General features: G+C 36.9%; 1 protein-coding gene and 1 long non-coding RNA gene across 7 annotated transcripts in view; one reads left to right on the top strand and one right to left on the bottom strand.

The window, feature by feature from the left end:
* Positions 1-4,552, bottom strand: Ranbp6 (RAN binding protein 6). Of its 2 annotated transcripts, XM_020166659.2 has the most exons (2): positions 4,385-4,530; positions 1-3,269 (listed from the first exon to the last, which is right to left on the bottom strand). In XM_020166659.2, exons 1-2 carry the CDS (start codon positions 4,397-4,399, stop codon positions 1,203-1,205), a joined length of 2,082 nt encoding a protein of 693 aa, XP_020022248.1. In that variant the 5' UTR covers positions 4,400-4,530; the 3' UTR covers positions 1-1,202. The 2 variants fall into 2 exon arrangements, with proteins under 2 accessions (XP_020022248.1, XP_020022247.1); XM_020166658.2 differs by having other exon boundaries at positions 1-4,552.
* Positions 4,553-4,614: 62 nt separating this feature from the next.
* The window catches only part of LOC141415436 (uncharacterized), a 133,684-nt gene continuing 115,994 nt past the window's right edge, over positions 4,615-22,304 (top strand). For all 5 annotated transcript variants that reach the window (XR_012440448.1, XR_012440452.1, XR_012440451.1 and 2 more), the window contains exon 1: positions 4,615-4,703. This is a non-coding gene — a long non-coding RNA (uncharacterized lncRNA). The remainder of the gene's footprint in view (positions 4,704-22,304) is intronic.

Raw genomic sequence — 22,304 nt, 5'->3', positions numbered from 1 at the left:
AACAGTAACAGTGACGATTTATTGAGCACTTACTAGGTCTTAAATATTTGCCAAATATTTTACACATACAGTACTCACAATAGTCCCAGGGAATCATGATAAATATATTTGTCTTTAAGTTTTAGATGGATGATATATTGAGGCTTTTTTCTACCCTACAAAAAGCTCAACATTAAAGACTGACATTACAATTAATCTTAGATTATAGAGTTGTTTTCTTATACTGATAAATGACTAGTCTTAAAGCTATTGTCTTTTTAATGTTTAAAGATAAAATTAAGTTTATTTCTCTTTCATTTTAGAATACCCCTCAGAGCTACTGCAGTTATCTGTTAGGAACTTCTTCAAAATAGAAATTTCTTAGGCCCCTTTCTGAATCAGGGCTTCTCTTCTTGTTGAGCTGCTTGGCAGGGGGAAAATGGCATACATACACAAAGCAATACTCTGCTGAACACATATGCTGACTCCCACAAACACTATTACTAACTATTTGTTAAACACTGTGTTATAGTTTGTTAAATATTACCAATGTTAGAAGCACAGTACTTTTTTCATTAACCGTGATTCTTGGAGTTCTAGATAACCAGTTTGGTTAAAGAGATTTAAAAATTCTCTTCTCAGCTGGACACCTTGGGAACTAAATTTGGATAGGTCCCAACTAGTTCTCCAAAGTAATTTAAAAGTTCATATACATTATAGAGAAAACTCCCACTGCAATATCTTGCAACTCTCAGTTTGGCATCCTCCCACTATCATAAAAACCAGGAGTATTATCAAGGAATAATAAGCCTGTCACTGTACCCTTCACCCTCAATTCCAAAGATGTTTGTCCTAGAAGTTCTCCTGTCTTACCTTAGGATCTTTTGACAGGCAGCATGACATCCTGGCACCAAGTTTACTGTTTGTCCAGCATCAATAATTCAGACAAATAGCAACAATTTATATACTTCACACCAAATAGGGGAAAGGTGACAAACATTCTAAGACAACTGGAAGCACAGGTTATCACCATGTCTATGTTTCAGAGATAAAACATGCAAGGTAAACAAAAAGCTGTGACATTGACTAACCCTTGAGAAACATGGGAAGGAAATATGGTTGCTTAGCAGGGAGAAAACAGTTCTCTCATTTGTAATAGAATTCACTCACATTTATTTGTATTACTTTTATGGTAGATGATATTCAAGTGATATTAAAGTGCTTCAAGCAAAATTTAGTAACTCCTGTAAGGCTTCCTGTTGTTCATCATCAAGGTGGGATATGCATTCCAACCATAATTCTTCAGAAGTCTGTACTTGACGAACAACATTAGCTAGGCGTTTGGCACAAGGATTTTCATAGTTAATAGTCTCATTGATTTTTCCTTCTGCAATTATACTGATTATTTTGGGAAGATTAGAATTATTTGGACCAATTACAACTGGGTGGTTACTTTCAATTAAGTCACAGAGGAAACTCAAAGTCTGAACAGCTTCCTCTTTATCTTCATGCAGTGGAAGCCATGATAACCAGTGTGGAAGAACTTCATCTACATTTACACAGTTAGGCTTAAACTTCAAAATCTTCCCTATTGCTGAGATACAGTTCTCTGTAGCAATGACATTTTTTTTGGTTTTGGAATTTGCACACTTAATAACTTTAACCAGCAGTGGAACAGCTTCTGAACATAAAGAACGATAATCATCGCCACCAAATTGTGCCATAACACCCAGGCCGTAAGCAGCAGCTTGCCTAACTTCAGGGTTGTTATCTCGCATATTTAGTAGCATTGGCCACCGAAAATACTCAACATACTTAAATGAGGTTGGACTACAGTGCTCTATGATATCATCGAATATGCACAATCCCCACTGTCTATCTGGCCATGGCCTACTTGAACATATTAGATTTACAATTAACGGAAGTAGCTGTTCAAACCATGGTAAAATCTTTTCTTTGTAAGTACTAAATAATGAGTGCAAAATATCTGATACTTTGGTCAGAATATAAACATCACATTCATCTTCATCTTGCAGAGACATCTCGATCTGTTGGTCATAGTTTTCTTCTTGTCTTTTAACTTGTCGTAACTCTTGGTTTTTAAAGTGTCCTTCAAGTTTTGCTTTCAAAATGCCTCCCAATTCTTCCAAGTGTTCATCATTAAGACAACCATCTCCCATTACCTCAATGGACTTTGCAAAAGAATTCATTATTTCTGAGAGTACATCTGTATCAGGTTCAGTCCCAATAGCCTTGATTAAAGGATCACATATAAATTGCCACATCTGTGAAAGATACTCTGGGCCACGAATTCTTGCACATTCTAGGAGAAAAGGCATGGCTTCAGCAGCTGCCACTCGAACATTGTCATGGAAATAAAATTTCAGTAAAGGAACCATCAGCTTCACAACTTGTTCTGTGTATTCTACAAATCCTTCTCTTAACTCCTTAGCATAGTAAACTAACATCTGGCAAGCAGTTGCTTTTGCTTCAAGTCCTGAAGTTTTAATCCCAAAACTTTGCTGGTCCCCAAGATTTACAAATTGCCAGCCATCATCATCACTCATATTCTCCACATCTTGAGTATCTAAGAGAGCAACATCAGGTTTAGCTGAAGCAGTCTTAATAAGAGGCTCAACAACCAGTGGAAGGTACTGTTGAAAATCTTTTCCAAGAATTTTACACATCCTAGCCCATGCTGAAACCATGTAAGAGGTCTGTGGGTCATCATCTTCCATACTATTTAAATCTGATTGTGTCTTCAACAACAGCTGCATCACATTTGATGTATCTTGCATAAATTTTTCTTTCCCAACAGCAAGACCAATGTGACTAATGCACTCAATGGTTTTTCCTCTCAAAAGCTTGAGTTCCTTCTGAACAGCAAGCTCAACAATATGCTTCAGTGAGGGCATAAATGTATCATAATATGGAACAAATTTTTCTTCTATTGTATCTGCAACTGAGGCAATGGTTGTCACAAGGTGTTCCAAGGCCAACTTGGTTCCATTCCGAATTAACTCTTGAAGTTTTATTACCAAGATGGAATGTATATTTTTCAGCATATTATCCAAATATAGAACTAGTAGTGATTTGGGGCAGTCTTCAATGAAAACAATAAGAGCAGAAGCTGCATGAGATTGCACACGCTGATTACCTTGATTTTCCATGGTGCGCAACAAAGCTGTAATGACTGTTTCATGGAATTTCTTTTGGAAATTAGGTGCAAAATCTGTAGCCATCTGTCCAAGTGTAGTACAGGCTGCAGCCCTCACCCTTGGATGAGGATCCTGAAGAAAAAGCAAAACAGAGTTAACTGTTTCATCTAGAATTGGTTCCATTTGCTGATGGCAACCTTCTCCAATGGCAGATAAGGCCATTAATCCAGCATGTCGACATTTCCAGTCAGGGCTCTGAAGCATTTGCATGATATGCTCCTTGGTCATTGGTAAAACAATTTTTCCACCAAGCCCACAAGCCAGTCTGTCTAGTGCACTTTCAGCAGCAACTGTATTACTGTCAAAATCATCTTCTTCCATCTCATCAGCATTTACCCAGTCCTCATCATCTTGTAGATCAACCATCATTGCTAATATATGAGGAATTGCCTGTGCAATAATATTTGTATGTTTTTTCAACATTGGCGTTGCGGTTTCAGACAAGGTCACTATTACTTCAAGGGCCAGTTGGCGTTGCAGATTACTAAGCCTAGAGTCTCCGCATAACTTCAGGCTCAGCTGTAGAGTATCTTCTAAATAAGGCCCCAAGTACTTAGGTACAGTATCTGCAATCTCAACAAGGGATTCTAGCACAGAATCATCATCCTGGTAGCATGAATCACTCACAGCCTGTAAGATTCCAGGAAGCAAGTCTGCAAAGTCTTTGAAAAGAGCAATATTATTCTCATTAGCAAGAACGAATGCAGCTGCAGCTCTAGCGGATAATGTCCTGATTGCTGGATGTTCTTGATCTTGAATACACTGGTCCAACAATCTTTTGATGATATCCAAATCATGCCGGTCTTGGTTCCCAAAAATCCCAGGAAAGTGCCAGAAAACGTGAAGTGCAACTTCCCACAGAACCACATTTTTAGAGTAGATCGAGTCAATAAGGAACTTCAGACCTTCTGGCCAGTGGTTAGTGCCATCCTCATCTATCAAATTCCTGGCCAGCACCGCAAAAATATCACAAAGCTTTTTCCTCATGCTAGCATGTGTTTCTAACTTAACAGCCAGTATCAGTTCAATCTTGACATCCCTCTGAACATCAGAAGGCAGATTTGGATAGACCTCCTCAAACCCAGAGGACAAAAGCCGTCGTAGCAGTGCGGCAGCCATTTGTCTCACCTCATAACCTGCTCTTCTATTTCTGACGGCATCTAAGAGGAATGTAGTCTTACACAGACCTGGAATGTTCTCATAGATTTCCTCAGCTTGCCTCCGCACCATACAGCTTGGATTGATCAGGTTCTTCAGGAGCTGGTAAAATTCTTGCTTTTCCGACACGGTCGCCGGCACCCCTGCAGCCCCGGCCGCCGCCATCGCGCTCTGTCAAAGCTACCGCGACAGGGAAGGAGGGAGGGAGTCTGCGACTCGGAGCAGTGACGTAAGCGAGGCGACGGCGGGGATGGGCGGGGGGCGGGGCGCCCCTCTGTATGCTGCCTGACCGCTGCTGTTTCGATGCCCCTAGAACGCTAGAAAGTCGGGCTTCCAAGAGAGGTGGAGGTAGGGTGCGGGTGCAGGGTATCCACCGTTTATTTTCCTGTAGTGGGGGGGAAAAAAAGAGAGAAAATGTTAATATTAATGATAATTTTAAAACAATAAGTGTATATTTTTAACAATTGAATCTTGAAAAAAAACGAATCTTGAGAACATGCGGAGTGAAAGAAACTAGCTACAAAAGACCACATATTGTGTGATCGATTCCATTTATATGAAAGATTTTGAATAAGCGAATCTATACAGACAAAAAAATTAGTGGTTGCCAGAGGCTGGAGAGGAGGGATTAGAATGGTATAACTTTTTGAGCGATGGAAATGTTCTAAAATTGGTTCTGATAATGATTGTACAATTCTGTGATTATACTAAAACCAACTTAAATTGGTGAATTGTGTAGTATGTAAATAATACCATGATAAAGCTGTTTATAAGAATTAAGTGCAAGCGAGGCGCGATGGTTCACATCTGTAATTCTAGCTACTGGGTAGATTGAGATTGGGAGGATCGTGGTTAGCGAGCAGCCCAAGCAAAAAGTTCACAAAACCCCATCTCAACCAATAGCTGGGTGTGATGGTGAGCACCTGTGCTTCTAGTTGCCAGGGAGAGAAAGAGAGGTTAGATCAGGAGGACGTGGTCCAGGTCAGTGGGGGCATAAAGTAAGACCCTATCTTCCAAATATCCAGACCAAAAAAAGGGCTGGGGGCGTGGCGCAAGCAAGCCCTAGTACCGCCAAAAAAAAAAGGTGCAATGAAAGAGTAATAATGTTTTCCTCCCTACTACCACATCTAACTCAGTAGAACAGTGATGATCAAGCTTGGGTGTGTATCACAATCACTTAGCTTGTGGTATATAATAAAGACTGGGAAAGGTTGAGTAAAGTATGGTGGAAAGTGACCTGGGGTAATAATCAGAATACTTGAATCCTGGGCTTCTCTCTAAATTAATTTTTTATCTTTAGTTGTGTTACTAGAGATTTTCCTTGCACATTGTCTAAACTGTAATATGAAGGGGTTCCACCCTTTAGTTCCAGCCCTTCAGTAGGAAACTGCAGAAGTTATTCTAAAACAACACATGTCCCTAAGGCTAAACGTTTTTTTTTATAATTCAGGCAGATGTTTTGATAAGAAACACAATGATTAATGATCAGGACTTAACCATAGACCATGAACCTTATACAAATTTGTAAGGTTGGTAGGATGATAATACTAATTTTAAGTGAGACATGGAAACTCAAGGAGGTTAAGGATTTGCCTAAAATGATAAACCGGTGTCTCAATTCCACCTCTTCTGAAAGCCACAGCAATGCTCTTTTCATCAATTACTTCTCCATACTTACTCATGTTTTTGCAACATCATCAGAGGCCTTCATTTATTCCAAAGTCTGACTTAAATTTCTCCAAGCAAGCTTAATTTCAATTTTGTAAAATACTGTTACAGTTACACATAAAAATAGAAAAACCATACTTTTCACATTAACCATATCACAGACCAACTAGGTAGTCTCATAAATTATAATATAAAACCTATTTCTTCAAAATTGTTTCTCTTTTGTGGACCATATCAAAATCATTTGGTGTACGTATTTTTAAAAAATAGACTTTAGATCTCAGACTCCAAATTACCAAGCCAAAATTTCTGGGAACTGCAACCCAAGAGTGTATAATTTGAACAAGCACATTGGGTTTTCATATAAATATCTAAATTTGAGAACCATGATGAGATCAGTTCTGGTTCAGATTCCAAGATCATGACTATAGTTCTACATCTTGCTCCAGAGTCACTTGTTTTCTTTGAAATAAAATTGGTTGAAAGTTTTACCTCTGCATTTGCTGCTGTTTTAGGAAAAATTAATGAATGAGTGTGAGAAAGGGCTTTTTTTTTTTTTTTTTTTTTTTTGCAGTGCTGGGTCCTGAACTCAGGGCCTGTACCTCAAGTCACTCCACCAGCCCTATTTTGTGTGTTTTCAAGATAGGATCTCTTGAACTATTTGCCCAGGCTGGCTTCAAACCAAGATCCTCTTGATCTCTGCTTCCTGAATAGCTAGGATTGCAAATATCCAGCCAAAAGGGCTTTTTTTTTTTCTTTTTTTAAACACTACATCATTAGCATATTAAAGGGTTATTAAAACTATGGTGAGATGTGGTCACAGACATACCAAATTGTTTTAAATGTAAGTATCTGACAATTCCTTGGGTTGGCGCAGATGCAGGAAAACAGGGAACTCAGTTATATTTTTTGTTGGGAGTGTGTATAAATTGGTATGACTTTGAAAAAAAGTGTTTGAAATGCTGAGGTAATTGTTATCCAATCATATGTTTATTCTCTCAGCAAACCTTCACTAAGGGTATTTTCAAGCATAGTGCTGGGGACACAGATTAATACACAAGGAAACCCATAAGAGATAGCAAATGTCACATAATGCAGAGATTACCATGCTAATAAGTCTGCCCTGAAACTTATGGGGTTGTGAGGGCAACTAAAGTACTCTGGGTGTGGGAAAATTAGATTAAAGTTTCTCAAAGGAGGTGATAATCAGAGCTGAGTTCTGAAGAATTAGTCCCCATTCACCATTTGAAGAGAGAAGGTTATTTTAAGTGAGGAAACCGCCTTTTGAAATGTTAGAGGCCTTAGCACATACTGTGGAGGGGAGTTTTACCAGTGTTTCAGTGTTGTATAGGATCCATTGTTCCCACATGCCATGGTGATTGTCATTTCAACAGTAAGACTGAAGCCACTTTAGGAAAATTATTTAAGATCTTTTATTTTAGAAAAACAAACATTTTAAAATCTTGTTTCTTTTTTTAGATTAATTCTTTTCAAGTTACTTTTTTGCAGTGTTACTTCTTTTTTTCCCCCACTCTAAGAAGGGTACATAATACCCAAGATGTCAAAAAACCGAACTTGCAGAATTGGCTAGGGTTGAACACCTTTATTAAATTTTGTAATTAAAATTAGCTTTGTGCAATTGATGGAAAGGCCATATCAAGAATGTCTCCAACAAAATGGCTCAATACCAGACAATTCAGGTATTTGTTACCAGCTTGCCAGTTGGGGAAAGTTCAAGATAAGCTTTACATTTCTTCTAAGATCTGAGAGATTTAGGCTCAAATGACAGGGATAGAATTAAATTAGACATACTTGACATTTTTACAAGAATAATCCATAACAACAACCAAAAAAATTACTGAAAGCAAAAAACACCAGGAAGGCTGTAACTGGCCTAAAGTGAAACAATCTGAATATCAAAAACAATAATGGATTAAAAAAACAAATATTAAAAAGACAAAAGATTTATTTAATTTGAAGAAAAACAATTATATTAAAATGTCAAATATATAAGCATAAGTAATGACTTTCCAATAGCAAAAAAAATAAGCCACTAACTCGTTGATCATCTTTGGAGACAGATAAATCATCAACTCTGAAAATTAAGAGACATAAGATATTTTCCTGTGCAACCAAGCTAATTTTAATTACAAAATTTAATAAAGGTATTCTGTAATTCAGAATAACCTATAGCTAATAAAATCAGAAAATTGCTGTCCCATAACCCTGATTGAAATAATGAATATAGGTAACGGTAACCAATGGATGTTAAAACCATTAGATGAACCACTGATTGGGAATTTAATAACAGAGAGATTAGGCTGAAACCACCAGAAATTACTGATTAATCTTCATATTATGAAAAGTGGGATTAAATCAGAGATGTCATTTACATGTTGCCTCTTAGCTCTACATCCATGCTTTCTGTAGCTTGCTCTCTGATGCTAAGGTTAGGATCTGGAAATAAAATTTCTCCTTTTATAGTGGGTTTCTGTTAGGTTTCACCAATAGGATCCATTAGTGATTAGAGAACAAAAAAGGGAGAGAAAAGAGAGTGAACCCTTCTTGTTCTTTGCTCTCTTCTCTGTGTTGCCTCAGCAGTAGCCCTTCCTCCTGGAGGCAGTAGTTTCTTGCCTCTTGTAGCACTCTAGAGAAAATCCAGTCACATCCCCTCTCTGCAGAGGTACCAGCAGCATTTTGGAGGTACTGGGGATACCCTCCTAAGAGGTTTCACCCATAACCATGGGAAACCCCTCATTAGAGCTCAAAAGTAACGTCTCCAGTTAGAGATGCTACAGATCCTGAAATTATTATCTTCCAATTACATTTTGCATCAATGCTATTTAGCTCTTTCTTCTGTCTCACACCTGTGTAACAATCTCTTAAAATAAATCTCCTCTTGAAATAAATTGAGTGGCTTTTGTTTCCCCATTAGACTGATTCATTAAGTCAAGGTCTACTTGCTTGCATTAGTGATGCAATAAGAAATACACAGCACCACCTATGAGGTATTTTTATTTTATTCAGTTATTGAGCTATAATTTATATGCAACAAAATTTACTGGTTGCAAATGTCTAATTAGATGAAATCTGACAGTCAAGTGATCGTGACCATAAGAATATTTAGATCATTTTTATTAACACAATAAGTTCCCCTGTGCTCTTCAGTAGACAATCTTCCTTCCCACCTCTGGCTCCAGACAACCACTGATCTGATTTCTATTGCTATTCCTTTATCTTTTCTAGAATTTCATATAAATGGAATCATTCAGTTTGTAGCTTTTTTGTATCTTTCACTTACCATAATGCTTCTGACATGCATACATGCTGGTGCATGATTTTCCCTTGATATTCATATGTCATACGAATGTAGTATTTCATCATATCACTACACCACAATTTGTTTATGTATTCACCAACTTAATAGACATTTGGGTTGTTCCCAGTTTTAGGTGATTGTGAATAAAGCTCCTATAAACATATGAGCACAAATTTTTGTGCGGAAATATGTTTCATTTCTCTTTTTTAAAAAATTAGCATATATTACTTGTACAAAAGGGTTTCATTGTGATATTCATTTCTCCTGATAAATACCTAGGAGTGGAATGGACTTATCTTATGTTACATATAGGTTTGTAAGAAACTGCTAAATGCTTCCCAAAGTGTTGATATTATTTTCCCTTCCTCATAATTGTTACACATCCTTGACAACACTTGCTATTCTCTGTCTTTGAAATTTTAGTCGTTTTAGGGAGTATGTTGTATATCTGATTGTGGTTTTAGTTTGTATTTCCCTAAGGTCTAATGGTGTTGAGCATCTTGATGCTCATTTGCCATATGTATGTCTTGGTGAAGTGTGTATTCAAATCTTTTGCCCAGAAAAATCTAGTTTTTGTTTTTTTATTATTTAGTTTTAAGAGTTCTATATATATGTTCTGGATATAAATCCTTTACAGACATATGTTTTCAAATACTTTTCTTCATTTTTTGGAATACATTTCTTCTTTTCTTTGTCTTTCAAAGATCAAAAGATTTTAATTTTGGTGGTATTCAATTTTCTTATTTTAAAGTTTGTGCTTTTTTTTGTCCTATTTAATAAATCTCTACCCAACTCAAAGATATTCTCCAGTGTTTTCTTCTATATGTTTTAAAGATTCAGGCTTTCATTTATATCTATGGTCTATTTCTAGTTAATTTTTATATATGATGTGAGGTACAGATTGAGGTCATTTGTTTTTCATATATGTTTGTAGTTGTTTCACTTTTCCCCTGCTAAAATTATCTTGGTATTTTTGTCGAATATCAACAGACTATCTATTTATCATCTACTTATCTATCTCATATATACATGTGTGTAATTCTATTTCTAAACCTATTCTGTTCCAGTAATCTGTATATATATCCTTACTCCAATACCATGCTCTTTTGATTTCTGCACTTTTACAGTAAATCTTGAACCCAAGTAGAGTTTCTATGATTTTACTTCTTTTTGAAAACAACCCACTTTCTCATCCAAAAAGGAAAGGCAGATTCTAATAGAATGAAAGACACATGGGAGGCATGAAATCTGCATACCTGCCCTCCCATTGAAAAATGTAAATTTAGAAAATGTCTAATAAAGATATTCATTCATTCACTCTAATAGTGTCTCTTTTCTGATATCATCATCTCAAAAGTTTCCAATTTTGGCTTTAAAGTAAATGGAAAACATCTGTAACTCAACATATTAATTTGGTCCTTTTTTTCTAGGTTTACTGTGAAGAATAATTCTGAAATAAAATTCTAAAAATCATTGAACACTGTAATTCTTTTTCTTTTCTTTTTGTGGTATTGGGATTTTTGAACTAAGGGCCTTTTGCTTGGTAGGCAGGAGCTCTACCACTTGAGTCATGCCCCAGCCCTTTTTTTGCTTTACATATTTTTGGATAGAGTCTCGTGTTTGCTGGACCCAGCCTTAAATTATGATCCTCCTACCTATTCCTTCTGAGTAGCTCATATCACAGATGCAAATCACCACAACAGGCTATTGATTGAGATGGGGCCTCTCTGACTTTTTAACCCAGGATGGCCTTAAGACATGATCCTCCCACTCTCCTCCTTGCAGGTAACTGGAATTACAGCTGTTAGCCACCAAACTTGGCCCTTGAACACTGTAATTCTTAGAAAGTACTTTCTAGGCCACAAGAAGTTTAACATAGTTTTGAACTACTTAAAGTTCATACAAGCTCATAAAATTTGTATATAATTGGTAACTTTTTGCAATCTATACTGTGTATTGAAAAATGAAATATAAGTTATATAAAACTAAAAAGTTTCTCTTTTCAATGTCCATATATCAATTTAGAATATCTCAGCTTTGCTATCCTACATGGATCTTCCTCAAAAAATAGCTGAAGAGAAAGATATTCCTAATATATGAGGCTGCGACTGGAAGGAGTGTGTGTCTTAACTTAAAATTGTTGTATGAATATGATGCTCCAAATGTAATATGTTTAAGTTTTTTCTTTTTTTTTTCATTTTTAAGAAGGTCTTTATTTTTTCTTTCTTTCTTCCTTTCTTTCTTTCTTTCTTTTTATTCATATGTGCATACAATGTTTGGGTGATTTCTCTCCCCTCCCCCCACCCCCTCCATACCCTCCCACGCCCTCCCTCTCCCCCCCCCACCTCCTCGATACCTGGCAGAAACTATTTTGCCCTTATCTCTAAATTTGTTGTATAGTGAGTATAAGCAATAATAGGAAGGACCAAGGGTTTTTGCTAGTGGAGATGAGGATAGCAATACAGGGAGTTGACTCACATTGATTTCCTGTGCATGTGTGGTACTTTCTAGGTTAATTCACCTTTCTATTTATTTATTTATTTATTTTAGTCATTGGTGTTTTTTTTTTATTGTTTTACTATTCATATGTGCATACAACGCTGGGGTCATTTCTCCCCCCTGCCCCACCCACTCCCTACCACCCACTCCGCCCCCTCCCTCTCCCCCCCACCTCATCAATACCCGGCAGAAACTATTTTACCCTTATCTCTAAATTTTGTGGAAGAGAGAGTATAAGCAATAACAGGAAGGAACAAGGGTTTTTCTAGTTCAGATAAGGATAGCTATACAGGGAGTTGACTCACTTTAGTTTCCTGTGCATGTGTGTTACCTTCTAGGTTAATCTTTTTGATCTAACCTTTTCTCTAGTTCCTGGTCCCCTTTTCCTATTGGCCTCAGTTGCTTTTAAGGTATCTGCTTTAGTTTCTCTGCATTAAGGGCAACAAATGCTAGCTAATTTTTTAGGTGTCTTACCTATCCTCACCCCTCCCTTGTGTGCTCTCTTTTTTTTTTTTATTGTTTTATTATTCATATGTGCATACAAGGCTTGGGTCATTTCTCCCCCCTGTGCCCACCCCCTCCCTACCCCCCAGTTTGCCCCCTCCCACTCCCCTGCACCCCCTCAATAACCAGCAGACACTATTTTGCCCTTATTTCTAATTTTGTTGTAGAGAGAGTATAAGCAATAATAGGAAGGAACAAGGGTTTCTGCTGGTTGAGATAAGGATCGCTATACAGGGAGTTGACTCACATTAATTTCCTGTGCATGTGTGTTACCTTCTAGGTTAATTCTTTTTGACCTAACCTTTTCTCTAGTTCCTCGTCCCCTTTTCCTATTGGCCTCAGTTGCTTTTAAGGTATCTGCTTTACTTCTCTGCATGAAGGGCAACAAATGCTAGCTAATTTTTTAGGTGTCTTACCTATTCTCACCCTTCCCTTGTGTGCTCTTGCTTTTATCATGTGCTCAAAGTCCAATCCCCTTGTTGTGTTTGCCCTTGATCTAATGTCCACATATGAGGGAGAACATACGACTTTTGGTCTTTTGGGCCAGGCTTACCTCACTCAGAGTGATGTTCTCCAATTCCATCCATTTACCAGCAAATGATAACATTTCGTTCTTCTTCATGGCTGCATAAAATTCCATTGTGTATAGAAACCACATTTTCTTAATCCATTCATCAGTGGTGGGGCATCTTGGCTGTTTCCATAACTTGGCTATTGTAAATAGTGCCGCAATAAACATGGGTGTGCAGGTGCCTCTGGAGTAACCAGTGTCACAGTCTTTTGGGTATATCCCCAAGAGTGGTATTGCTGGATCAAATGGTAGATCAATGTTTAGATTTTTAAGTAGCCTCCAAATTTTTTTCCAGAGTGGTTGTACTAGTATACATTCCCACTAACAGTGTAAGAGGGTCCCTTTTTCCCTGCATCCTCGCCAACACCTGTTGTTGGTGGTGTTGCTGATGATGGCTATTCTAACAGGGGTGAGGTATAATCTTAATGTGGTTTTAATTTGCATTTCCTTTATTGCTAGAGATGGTGAGCATTTTTTCCTGTGTTTTTTGGCCATTTGAATTTCTTCTTTTGAGAAAGTTCTGTTTAATTCACTTGCCCATTTCTTTATTGGTTCATTAGTTTTGGGAGAATTTAGTTTTTTAAGTTCCCTATATATTCTGGTTATCAGTCCTTTGTCTGATGTGTAGCTGGCAAATATTTTCTCCCACTCTGTGGGTGTTCTCTTCAGTTTAGAGACCATTTCTTTTGATGAACAGAAGCCTTTTAGTTTTATGAGGTCCCATTTATCTATGATATCTCTTAGTTGCTGTGCTGCTGGGGTTTCGTTGAGAAAGTTCTTACCTATACCTACTAACTCCAGAGTATTTCCTACTCTTTCCTGTATCGACTTTAGAGTTTGTGGTCTGATATTAAGATCCTTGATCCATTTTGAGTTAATATTGGTATAGGGTGACATACATGGATCTAGTTTCAGTTTTTTGCAGACTGCTAGCCATTTTTCCCAGCAGTTTTTGTTGAAGAGGCTGCTATTTCTCCATCATATATTTTTAGCTCATCAAAGACAAGTTGGTTATAGCTGTGTGGCTTCAGATCTGGGTCCTCTATTCTGTTCCACTGGTCTTCATGTCTGTTTTTGTGCCAGTACCATGCTGTTTTTATTGTTATTGCTTTGTAATATAGTTTGAAGTCAGGTATCATGATAACTCCAGCATTGTTCTTTTGACTTAGTATTGCCTTGGCTATTCGTGGCCTCTTCTGTTTCCATATAAATTTAATGGTAGATTTTTCAATCTCTTTAATGAATGTCATTGGAATTTTGATGGGAATTGCATTAAACATGTAGATTACTTTTGGGAGTATCGACATTTTTACTATGTTGATTCTACCAATCCATGAGCATGGGAGATCTCTTCACTTTCTATAGTCTTCCTCAATCTCTTTCTTCAGAAGTTTATAATTTTCCTTGTAGAGGTCATTCACATCTTTTGTTAGGTTTATACCTAGGTATTTGATTTTTTTTGAGGCTATTGTAAATGGAATTGTTTTCATACATTCTTTTTCAGTTTGGTCATTATTAGTGTATGGAAATGCTAAAGATTTTTCTATGTTGATTTTATATCCTGCTACCATGATATAGATATTGATGATGTCTAGAAGCTTCTGAGTAGAGTTTTTTGTGTCTTAAAGGTATAGGATCATGTCATCTGCAAATAGTGATATTTTGACAGTATCTTTACCTATTTGTATTCCTTTTATTCCTTCTTCTTGCCTAATTGCTCTGGCTAGGAATTCCAGTACTATGTTGAATAGGAGTGGAGATAGTGGGCATCCTTGTCTGGTTCCTGATTTTAGAGGGAATGGTTTCAGTTTTTCTCCATTAAGTATATTGCTGGCTGTAGGTTTGTCATATATAGCTTTTATAACGTTGAGGTACTTTCCTTCTATTCCTAGTTTTCTCAGAGCTTTTATCATGAAATGGTGTTGGATCTTATCAAAGGCTTTTCTGCATCTATTGAGATGATCAAGTGGTTTTTGTCATTGCTCTGTTAATGTGGTTTATTATGTTTATTGATTTTCGTATGTTGAACCACCCCTGCATTCCTGGGATGAAGCCTACTTGGTCGTGGTGAATAATCTTTTTGATGTGTTGTTGAATTCGGTTTGCCATTATTTTGTTGAGGATTTTTGCATCAATGTTCTTTAAGGAGATTGGCCTATAGTTCTCCTTTTTGGAGGTGTCTTTGCCTGGTTTTGGGATAAGTGTAATACTGGCTTCATAAAATGTGTTAGGCAGTTTTCCTTCCCTTTCTATTTCATGGAACAGTTTAAGGAGGGTTGGTATCAGTTCTTCTTTGAAGGTCTGATAGAATTCAGCAGAGAATCCATCAGGTCCTGGACTTTTCTTTTTGGGGAGACTCTTGATTGCTGCTCAATTTCATTTTATATTATAGTTCTATTCAGGTGATTAATTTCCTCTTGGTTCTGTTTTGGATGATCATATGTATCTAGAAATCTGTCCATTTCTTTAAGATTTTCTAATTTATTTGAATATAGGTTCTCGAAGTAGTCTCTGATGATTTCCTGAACTTCCTGGTGTTTGTTGTTATCTCTCCTTTTGCATTCTACTAATTTGGGTTTTTTCTCTCCTCATTTTAGTCAGGTATGCTAGGGATCTATCAATCTTGTTTACTTTTTCAAAGAACCAACTTTTTGTTTCATTATTTCTTTGTATGGTTATTTTGGTTTCTATTTCATTGATTTCAGCTCTTATTTTTATCATTTCTCTCCCTCTATTTGTTTTGGGATTTGCTTGTTCTTGTTTTTCTAGGAGTTTGAGATGTATCATTAGGTCATTGATTTGGGATCTTTAAGTCTTTTTAATGTATGCACTCATGGTATAAACTTTCCTCTCAGGACTGCCTTTGCTGTGTCCCATAGGTTCTGGTAGGTTGTGTTTTCATTTTCATTGACTTCCAGGAACTTTTTAATTTCCTCTTTTATTTTATCAATGATCCATTGTTCAGTAATAATGAGTTATTTAATTTCCAGCTGTTTGCATGTTTTTTGTCTTTACTTTTGTTGTTGAGTTCTACTTTTACTGCATTGTGATCAGATAGAATGCATGGTATAAGTTCTATTTTCTTATATTTGCTGAGGCTTGCTTGTGTCCTAGGATATGATCTATTTTGGAGAAGGTTCCATGGGCTGCTGAGAAGAATGTATATTGTGTAGAAGTTGGATGAAATGTTCTGTAGACATCAAATAGGTCCATTTGATCTATTGTATATTTTAGATCTTGAATTTCTTTATTGATTTTTTGTTTGGATGACCTATCCATTAATGATAATGGGGTGTTAAAGTCTCCCACAACCACTGTGTTGGAGTTAATGTATGCTTTTAGGTCTTTCAGGGTATGTTTGATGAAATTGGGTGCGTTGACATTGGGTGCATACAGATTGATGATTATTATTTCCTTTTGGTCTATTTCCCCTTTTATTAGTATGGAATGTCCTTCTTTATCTCGTTTGATCAATGTAGGTTTGAAGTCTACTTTGTCAGACATAAGTATTGGTACTCCTGCCTGTTTTCAGGGACCATTGGCTTGGTAAATCTTCTTCCAGACTTTCATCCCAAGCCTATGCTTATTTCTGTCGGTGAGATGGGTTCCTGTAAGCAACAAATTGTTGGATCTTCCTTTTTAATCCATTTCGTCATGCAGTGCCTTTTGATGGGTGAATTAAGTCCGTTAACATTAAGTGTTAGTACTGATAGTTATGTGGTGATTATTGTCATTTAGTTGCCTTAGTTGTTTGAAGTTTTGATTTTGTGTGCCTAAGTTGAGGTTACTCTCTACTTTCTTGCTTTTTCTTTTCCTGTGGTTTGGTGCTGCCTGTCTTTTCATGGTTAAGTTGGGTTTCACTTTCTGTGTGCAGAATCCCTTGAAGAATCTTTTGTTGTCGTGGCTTTGTAGTCACATATTGTTTTAGTTTCTGCTTATCATGGAACACTTTTATTGCTCCATCTATTTTGAATGATAGTTTTGCTGGATAGAGTATCCTGGGGTTGAAGTTATTTTCATTTAGTGCCCGGAAGATCTCACCCCACACTCTTCTTGCTTTTAATGTTTCTGTTGAGAAGTCTGCTGTGATTTTGATGGGTTTACCTTTGTATGTTGCTTGTTTTTTCTCTCTTACAGCCTTCAATATTCTTTTCCTAGTTTCTGTACTTGTTGTTTTAATGATGATATGTCGTGGGGTAGTTCTATTTTGGTCTGGTCTGTTTGGTGTCCTGGAGGCCTCTTGCATCTGTGTGGGAATATCTTTCTCTAGATTTGGGAAATTTTCTGTTATTATTTTGTTGAATATATTACGCATTCACTTTGCTTGCATCTCTTCTCCTTTACCGATGCCCATGATTCTCAAGTTTGGTCTTTTGATGGAGTCAGTGAGTTCTTGCATTTTCTTTTCACAGGTCTTGAATTGTTAATTAATAATTCTTCAGTTTTTCCTTTAATTACCATTTCATCTTCAAGTTCTGAGATTCTGTCTTCTGTTTGTTCTATTCTGCTGGATTGGCCTTCCGTTTTGTTTTGCAGTTCTGTTTCATTCTTTTTTCTGAGGTTTTCCATAGTCTGGGTGGTTTCCTCTTTAATGTTGTCTATTTTTGTCCTGAGCTCATTTATCTCTTTATTAATCATGTTCTCTGTTTCTCTTTGGTGTTTATACTGTGCTTCTGTGGTTTCCTTTATTTCTTCTTGTGCTTTTTCAAATTCTCTATTTTTGTTGTTTTGGAATTTCTTGAGTGTCTCCTGTACATTTTGGTTGACCATATCAAGTATCATCTCTATAAAATTCTCATTGATTACCTGTAGTATGTCTTCTTTTAAATTATTCTTGTGGGCTTATTGGGTTCTTTGGCATAGTTTATCTTCATTTTGTTGGAGTCTGGATCTGAGTATCTGTTTTCTTCATTTCCCTCTGGTTCCTGTACTAAGTTTTTGCTGTGGGGAAACTGGTTTCTCTGTTTTTTCTGTCTTCCTGTCATTGTCCTTGGTATTGTTACTGTCCCTGTACTGTGTGCAATAAGTATTTTCTAGCTTGTAATAATAACAATGGTGATATTTAGAATGGAAGGGTGAGAGGAGATGGAAAGCAAAGAAGTTAAAGAAAAAGGGAAAAACAAATAAACAAGTAGGGAAAAACAAAACAAAGAATCAAAAAAAGTTTCAAAGATATAAACAGGGAGTGTTAGTGTACTAAATCACAGTAAGCTGAACAGGCATTGGAGAGACAGAGAGAGGATTGAAAATAAAAAATAAAAAGAATAAAGATAAGAATAAAAATAAAAAATAAGTAAATGAAAGAAAAAATATATATGTATAAATAAAATAAAATAAAACAAAATGAAAAATAGAAAATAAAAAAAAACCCCTCCAAGTTCAAATGCATTGAAGTTTCAGTCTTAATAATTTTGGTGTCCATCTCAGCCTCCAATCCTGGAAATGGTGCCTCTGTAGTTGTCTTATCAAAGGGGACACATAAAATAGAACAAAACTGCACACACAAAAAAAACAACCCACAAAGTGTCCCAAGTTCAAATGCAATACATTTTCAGTAAGTTTTTCTGCATGCAGGTGTAGTTTGGTTGTTTTCTCATCAAAGGTAGGGAGAGAGACAGAGAGAGGATTGAAAATAAAGAATAAAAATAGTAATAAAAACAAAAAATAAATAAATGATAAAATATAAATATAAAAAAAATCTCCCAAGTTCAAATGCAATAAAGTTTCATTCTTAATAATTTTGGTGTTCATCCCTTAGCCTCCAATCCTGGAGGTGGTGTCTCAGAAGTAGTTCTGTCGTCTCATCAAAGGGGAAAAAAACTAAACAAAACAATACAAAACAAAACAAAACAGCACAAAACAAAAAAAACACCACAAAGTGTCCCAAGTTCAAATGCAATACAGTTTCAGTAAGTTTTTCAGCATGCAGGTGTTGTTCGGTTGTTGTCTCATCAAAGGTAGGGAGAGAAAAAAAGAGTCTGGAAACAGTTCTGAGAATGGTATCTGCAGCTGTGGCTTACCTGCCTGCGGCTGTCAGCCTGCTGTTGCTGGAGGCGTTATTTATGCAGATCTCAGGGGTGAGCTTAACACTCACCTGGCCCCGCAGGCTTTGTTTACTCAGAGTTCTCCTGGGCGTGATGCCACTGCTACAAGATTTCCCCTTTCCAAGCACACTGAGGGAGGTGACACTGCACCCGCTTTCTCAGGCCTGTGTGTTTATTTAAAGTTCACGTGGGCAGTGGGTCTTCCTTCTCTCCTGTGGAGTTTTCCTCCCTCCAGCACTTTTACAAGCTTTCCTGCTCCTGGTTGCTGGGCATGTGCCGCCACTCCTGCCTTCTCTAGCCAGCTTGCTTATTTACAGCTTACGTGTGAGGTGGGTCTTCCCCCCTCTCCTGTGGAGTTTTCCTCCCACCACCACTTTTACAAGCTTTCCCGCTCCTGGTTGCTGGGCATGTGCCACCTCTCCTGCCTTCTCTGGCCGGCTTGTGAAGGATTTCCCCTCCCCTCCTTTTCAGCACTCAGGGCGCCCTTCCCTCCTTGCTACATGTCTTTTTTGTTGTTATTGCTTATTACTCAGTATCTCTTTTTTCCCTGGGTGGGGGTTGGTCTGTCCAGGGGGCTATGCTGATCTGGCTCAGGGTTGTCTGTGGGAGTACCGTGTACTGCTTAGCTCACCTTGTCCATTATCTTCCCAAGCCATCTGGGCGCTGGTGTCTGGCGGGAGTGCAGGAGCCCTCCTGGTTTCTCTGTTTAACGTGACGTGGAGATGGTATGCGCAGGCTGGAGGTGTGGAGGGGTCAAAGTTTTGCCTCTTCTTGGTGGTTTTTCCTGTGAGGTGTATCTCCAGTGTCTCTCCAAGATTTTACTTTAGGAGGCACGCTTTCTGCTTCCTCCCTGTAGCCGCCATCTTGGAATCCCCCAAGAAGGTCTTTCTAAGTTTTTTCAAATTCAAAACTTTCTCTAGGGCTTTCACTTCATTCATTTATTCAACAAATATTCATTGACTACCTACTATGAACCAGGCACTTTGCTGGGGGCATTGGTGATACAGTAATGAATGAAACAAAATGCTTACTTTCATAAAGTTTAAAAAAGGAGTTAATGTCTAGAGCTCTTTAGGTCTTATCAAGAAGAACAACCTTGTTTAATCTGTGGCACATTTCCCAACATATTATCACTTATTTCCAGGTACATGGGAATAAGCAAATGAACACTGTTATCTTTAAGAACTGCATGGTTATATAGCTGAGGTGACAGATATGCAATTACCCTGATCTGATCTTTACACACTGTATACATGTATTGAAATGCTACAGTGTATGCCTTTAAGTATATACAATTATTATGTCAGTTAAAGTATATTTTAAAAAGAATTTCATGGCAATCATTCAGAATGGCCAAAGTTGAATAAAAATATAATAAATTGGAAGGAACAAAAACCTCACTATGTGAGCACTGAACTGGATTCTTCTCTGGATGGTTGAGATAGTCACATAATACTTGAAAGTATTAATTGATTTAATTCTCATTAGAAATAAAGAAAGAAAGGGATAGGTTTTAAAAATTTAAATATAGATTAAGTAGCTGATCCAAAGGAAAGTTATAATAGTGATGAAGGGCATCAACCGTCCAGATACTTTATGTTCACTTTGTTCTCCTAATATGAGGATGTTTAGAAAATGTAGGAAAGAACCAATAGGATTCAGATTGGATCTCATTTCAACCAATCAGTTAAAATTTTTAATAGTTATAAATTTAATTTTAAAAGGTATACAGAAAAATTCTCACAAGGAAGATATATTAAACTATATTATGCAGATACTCAGAAAAGTGTCTTTTTGTCATGTTAATAATAATGTTAGCTTTACAAAATGAAAATGTATCTGACTGATTAGAGCTAATGTGTTGACAGTTTCTCACATGATAAACAAAATATGAATTACAAAAAGAACCTGTTGGGTAGTGTACTTGATAAGAACATCTCATAAGATGCAAAACATTTTATTGGCATCTTTAGCTGGTATGAGAAAGAATCTTAACTTTGTAGATATGTTGCAGAAATTATATCTGCAGAAAAAGGTAATAAAATAATGAGATAATGAAGATTAATTATCCACTGAATTAGAACTACTGTCAATGTTTTGGATCCTTTTTATCATTATATATTTCTAATTTATTATTGTATGTTTTTAAAATATTGATGAAAATCTTATGTACTAGAATTGTGAGGAGTGTAACTGATGAAACTCAGAATAGGGTGACCAGCCATACTGGTTTGCTTTGGACCAAGGTTTATTGGAATGGAAGACAGTACTGGACAAAGGGGAAAATTGATTACTCTAATTTTTATTTTTATTTATTTTTTAACTACTTCTTCACTCTGCATATAGCAGCATTTCAGTTTTTGTGTTTTTTCCCCTTTATTGTTGTGTTGGGTGGGTGGGTACATTGTGGTATTCACAAAGATTCTTAAAATGTATCAACTGTATCATACTTGAATTCACCTGTTCCACTGCTCCACTTTATCCCCTCCTCCCCCGATTCATGGAACAGTTTCAACAGGTATCATTTTTGCATTTACATGCATGAGTGCACATTTTTCTGTAAGATATTCACTTTATTACCCCCTTTCCCCACCACCTCCCTCCTCCCATTGGTACCAACCCTCTGCCCTGGGTAGGACCTTTCCTGCACTCTCATTCTCTGATTTTGCAGAAGAGAAAAGAGAACGGATAAAAAGAAAAAAGGAAAACATGACATTTTTGCTAGTTCAAGATAAAGACAGCTACACAGGGGAGTTTCCTTATGACATTTTCATGCATATATGTATTGTACCCGCAATTGGCTTATTTCCTCTAATTATCTACTTTCTACCTTAGTCCCTTATGGTGGTTTCAGCTGGTTTAAGATTTCTAAATTCTGTATAGAGAGTATATCACCCATATTCAAGTTCTTAGTTTCCTTCTTTTACCCTACCCCTCTCATGTGTGACTTCCCTGTAGTATGACCAGTGTTTCACAATATTTCTGTGTTTATATTAGATCTATATTCCACGTGTGACTTTTGGCCTTCTGAGTTTGGCTAACCACTTAAGATGATGTTCACCAGTTCCATCTATTTACCTGCAAATGAAAAAATTTCATTCTTCTTTGTGGCTAAGTAAAATTCTACTGTATATAAATATGACATTTTCTTTACCCATTCATCAGTAGTGGGGCATCTTTGCTGTTTCCATAGCTTAGCTATTGTGAATAGTGCTGCAATAAACATGGGTGTGCAGGTATCTTTGTTGTAAGCTTTCCTTTTGGGTATATCCGTAAGAGTGGTATTCCTGGGTCTTATGGCAGATCTATTTTTAGTTTTTTAAGGAGCCTCCCTACTGTTTTCC

This window comes from Castor canadensis, chromosome 13, assembly GCF_047511655.1.
Source record: "Castor canadensis chromosome 13, mCasCan1.hap1v2, whole genome shotgun sequence".
In the NCBI taxonomy this organism is placed as follows: Eukaryota; Metazoa; Chordata; class Mammalia; order Rodentia; family Castoridae; genus Castor; species Castor canadensis.
The sequence above is the reverse complement of the archived record's forward strand: the minus strand, read 5'-3'. Positions and strand labels throughout refer to the sequence as shown.

Excerpts from the sequence above, each read along its gene's own strand:
- Ranbp6 (XM_020166658.2), bottom strand. The coding sequence starts at position 4,520 with ATGGCGGCGGCCGGGGCTGCAGGGGTGCCGGCGACCGTGTCGGAAAAG.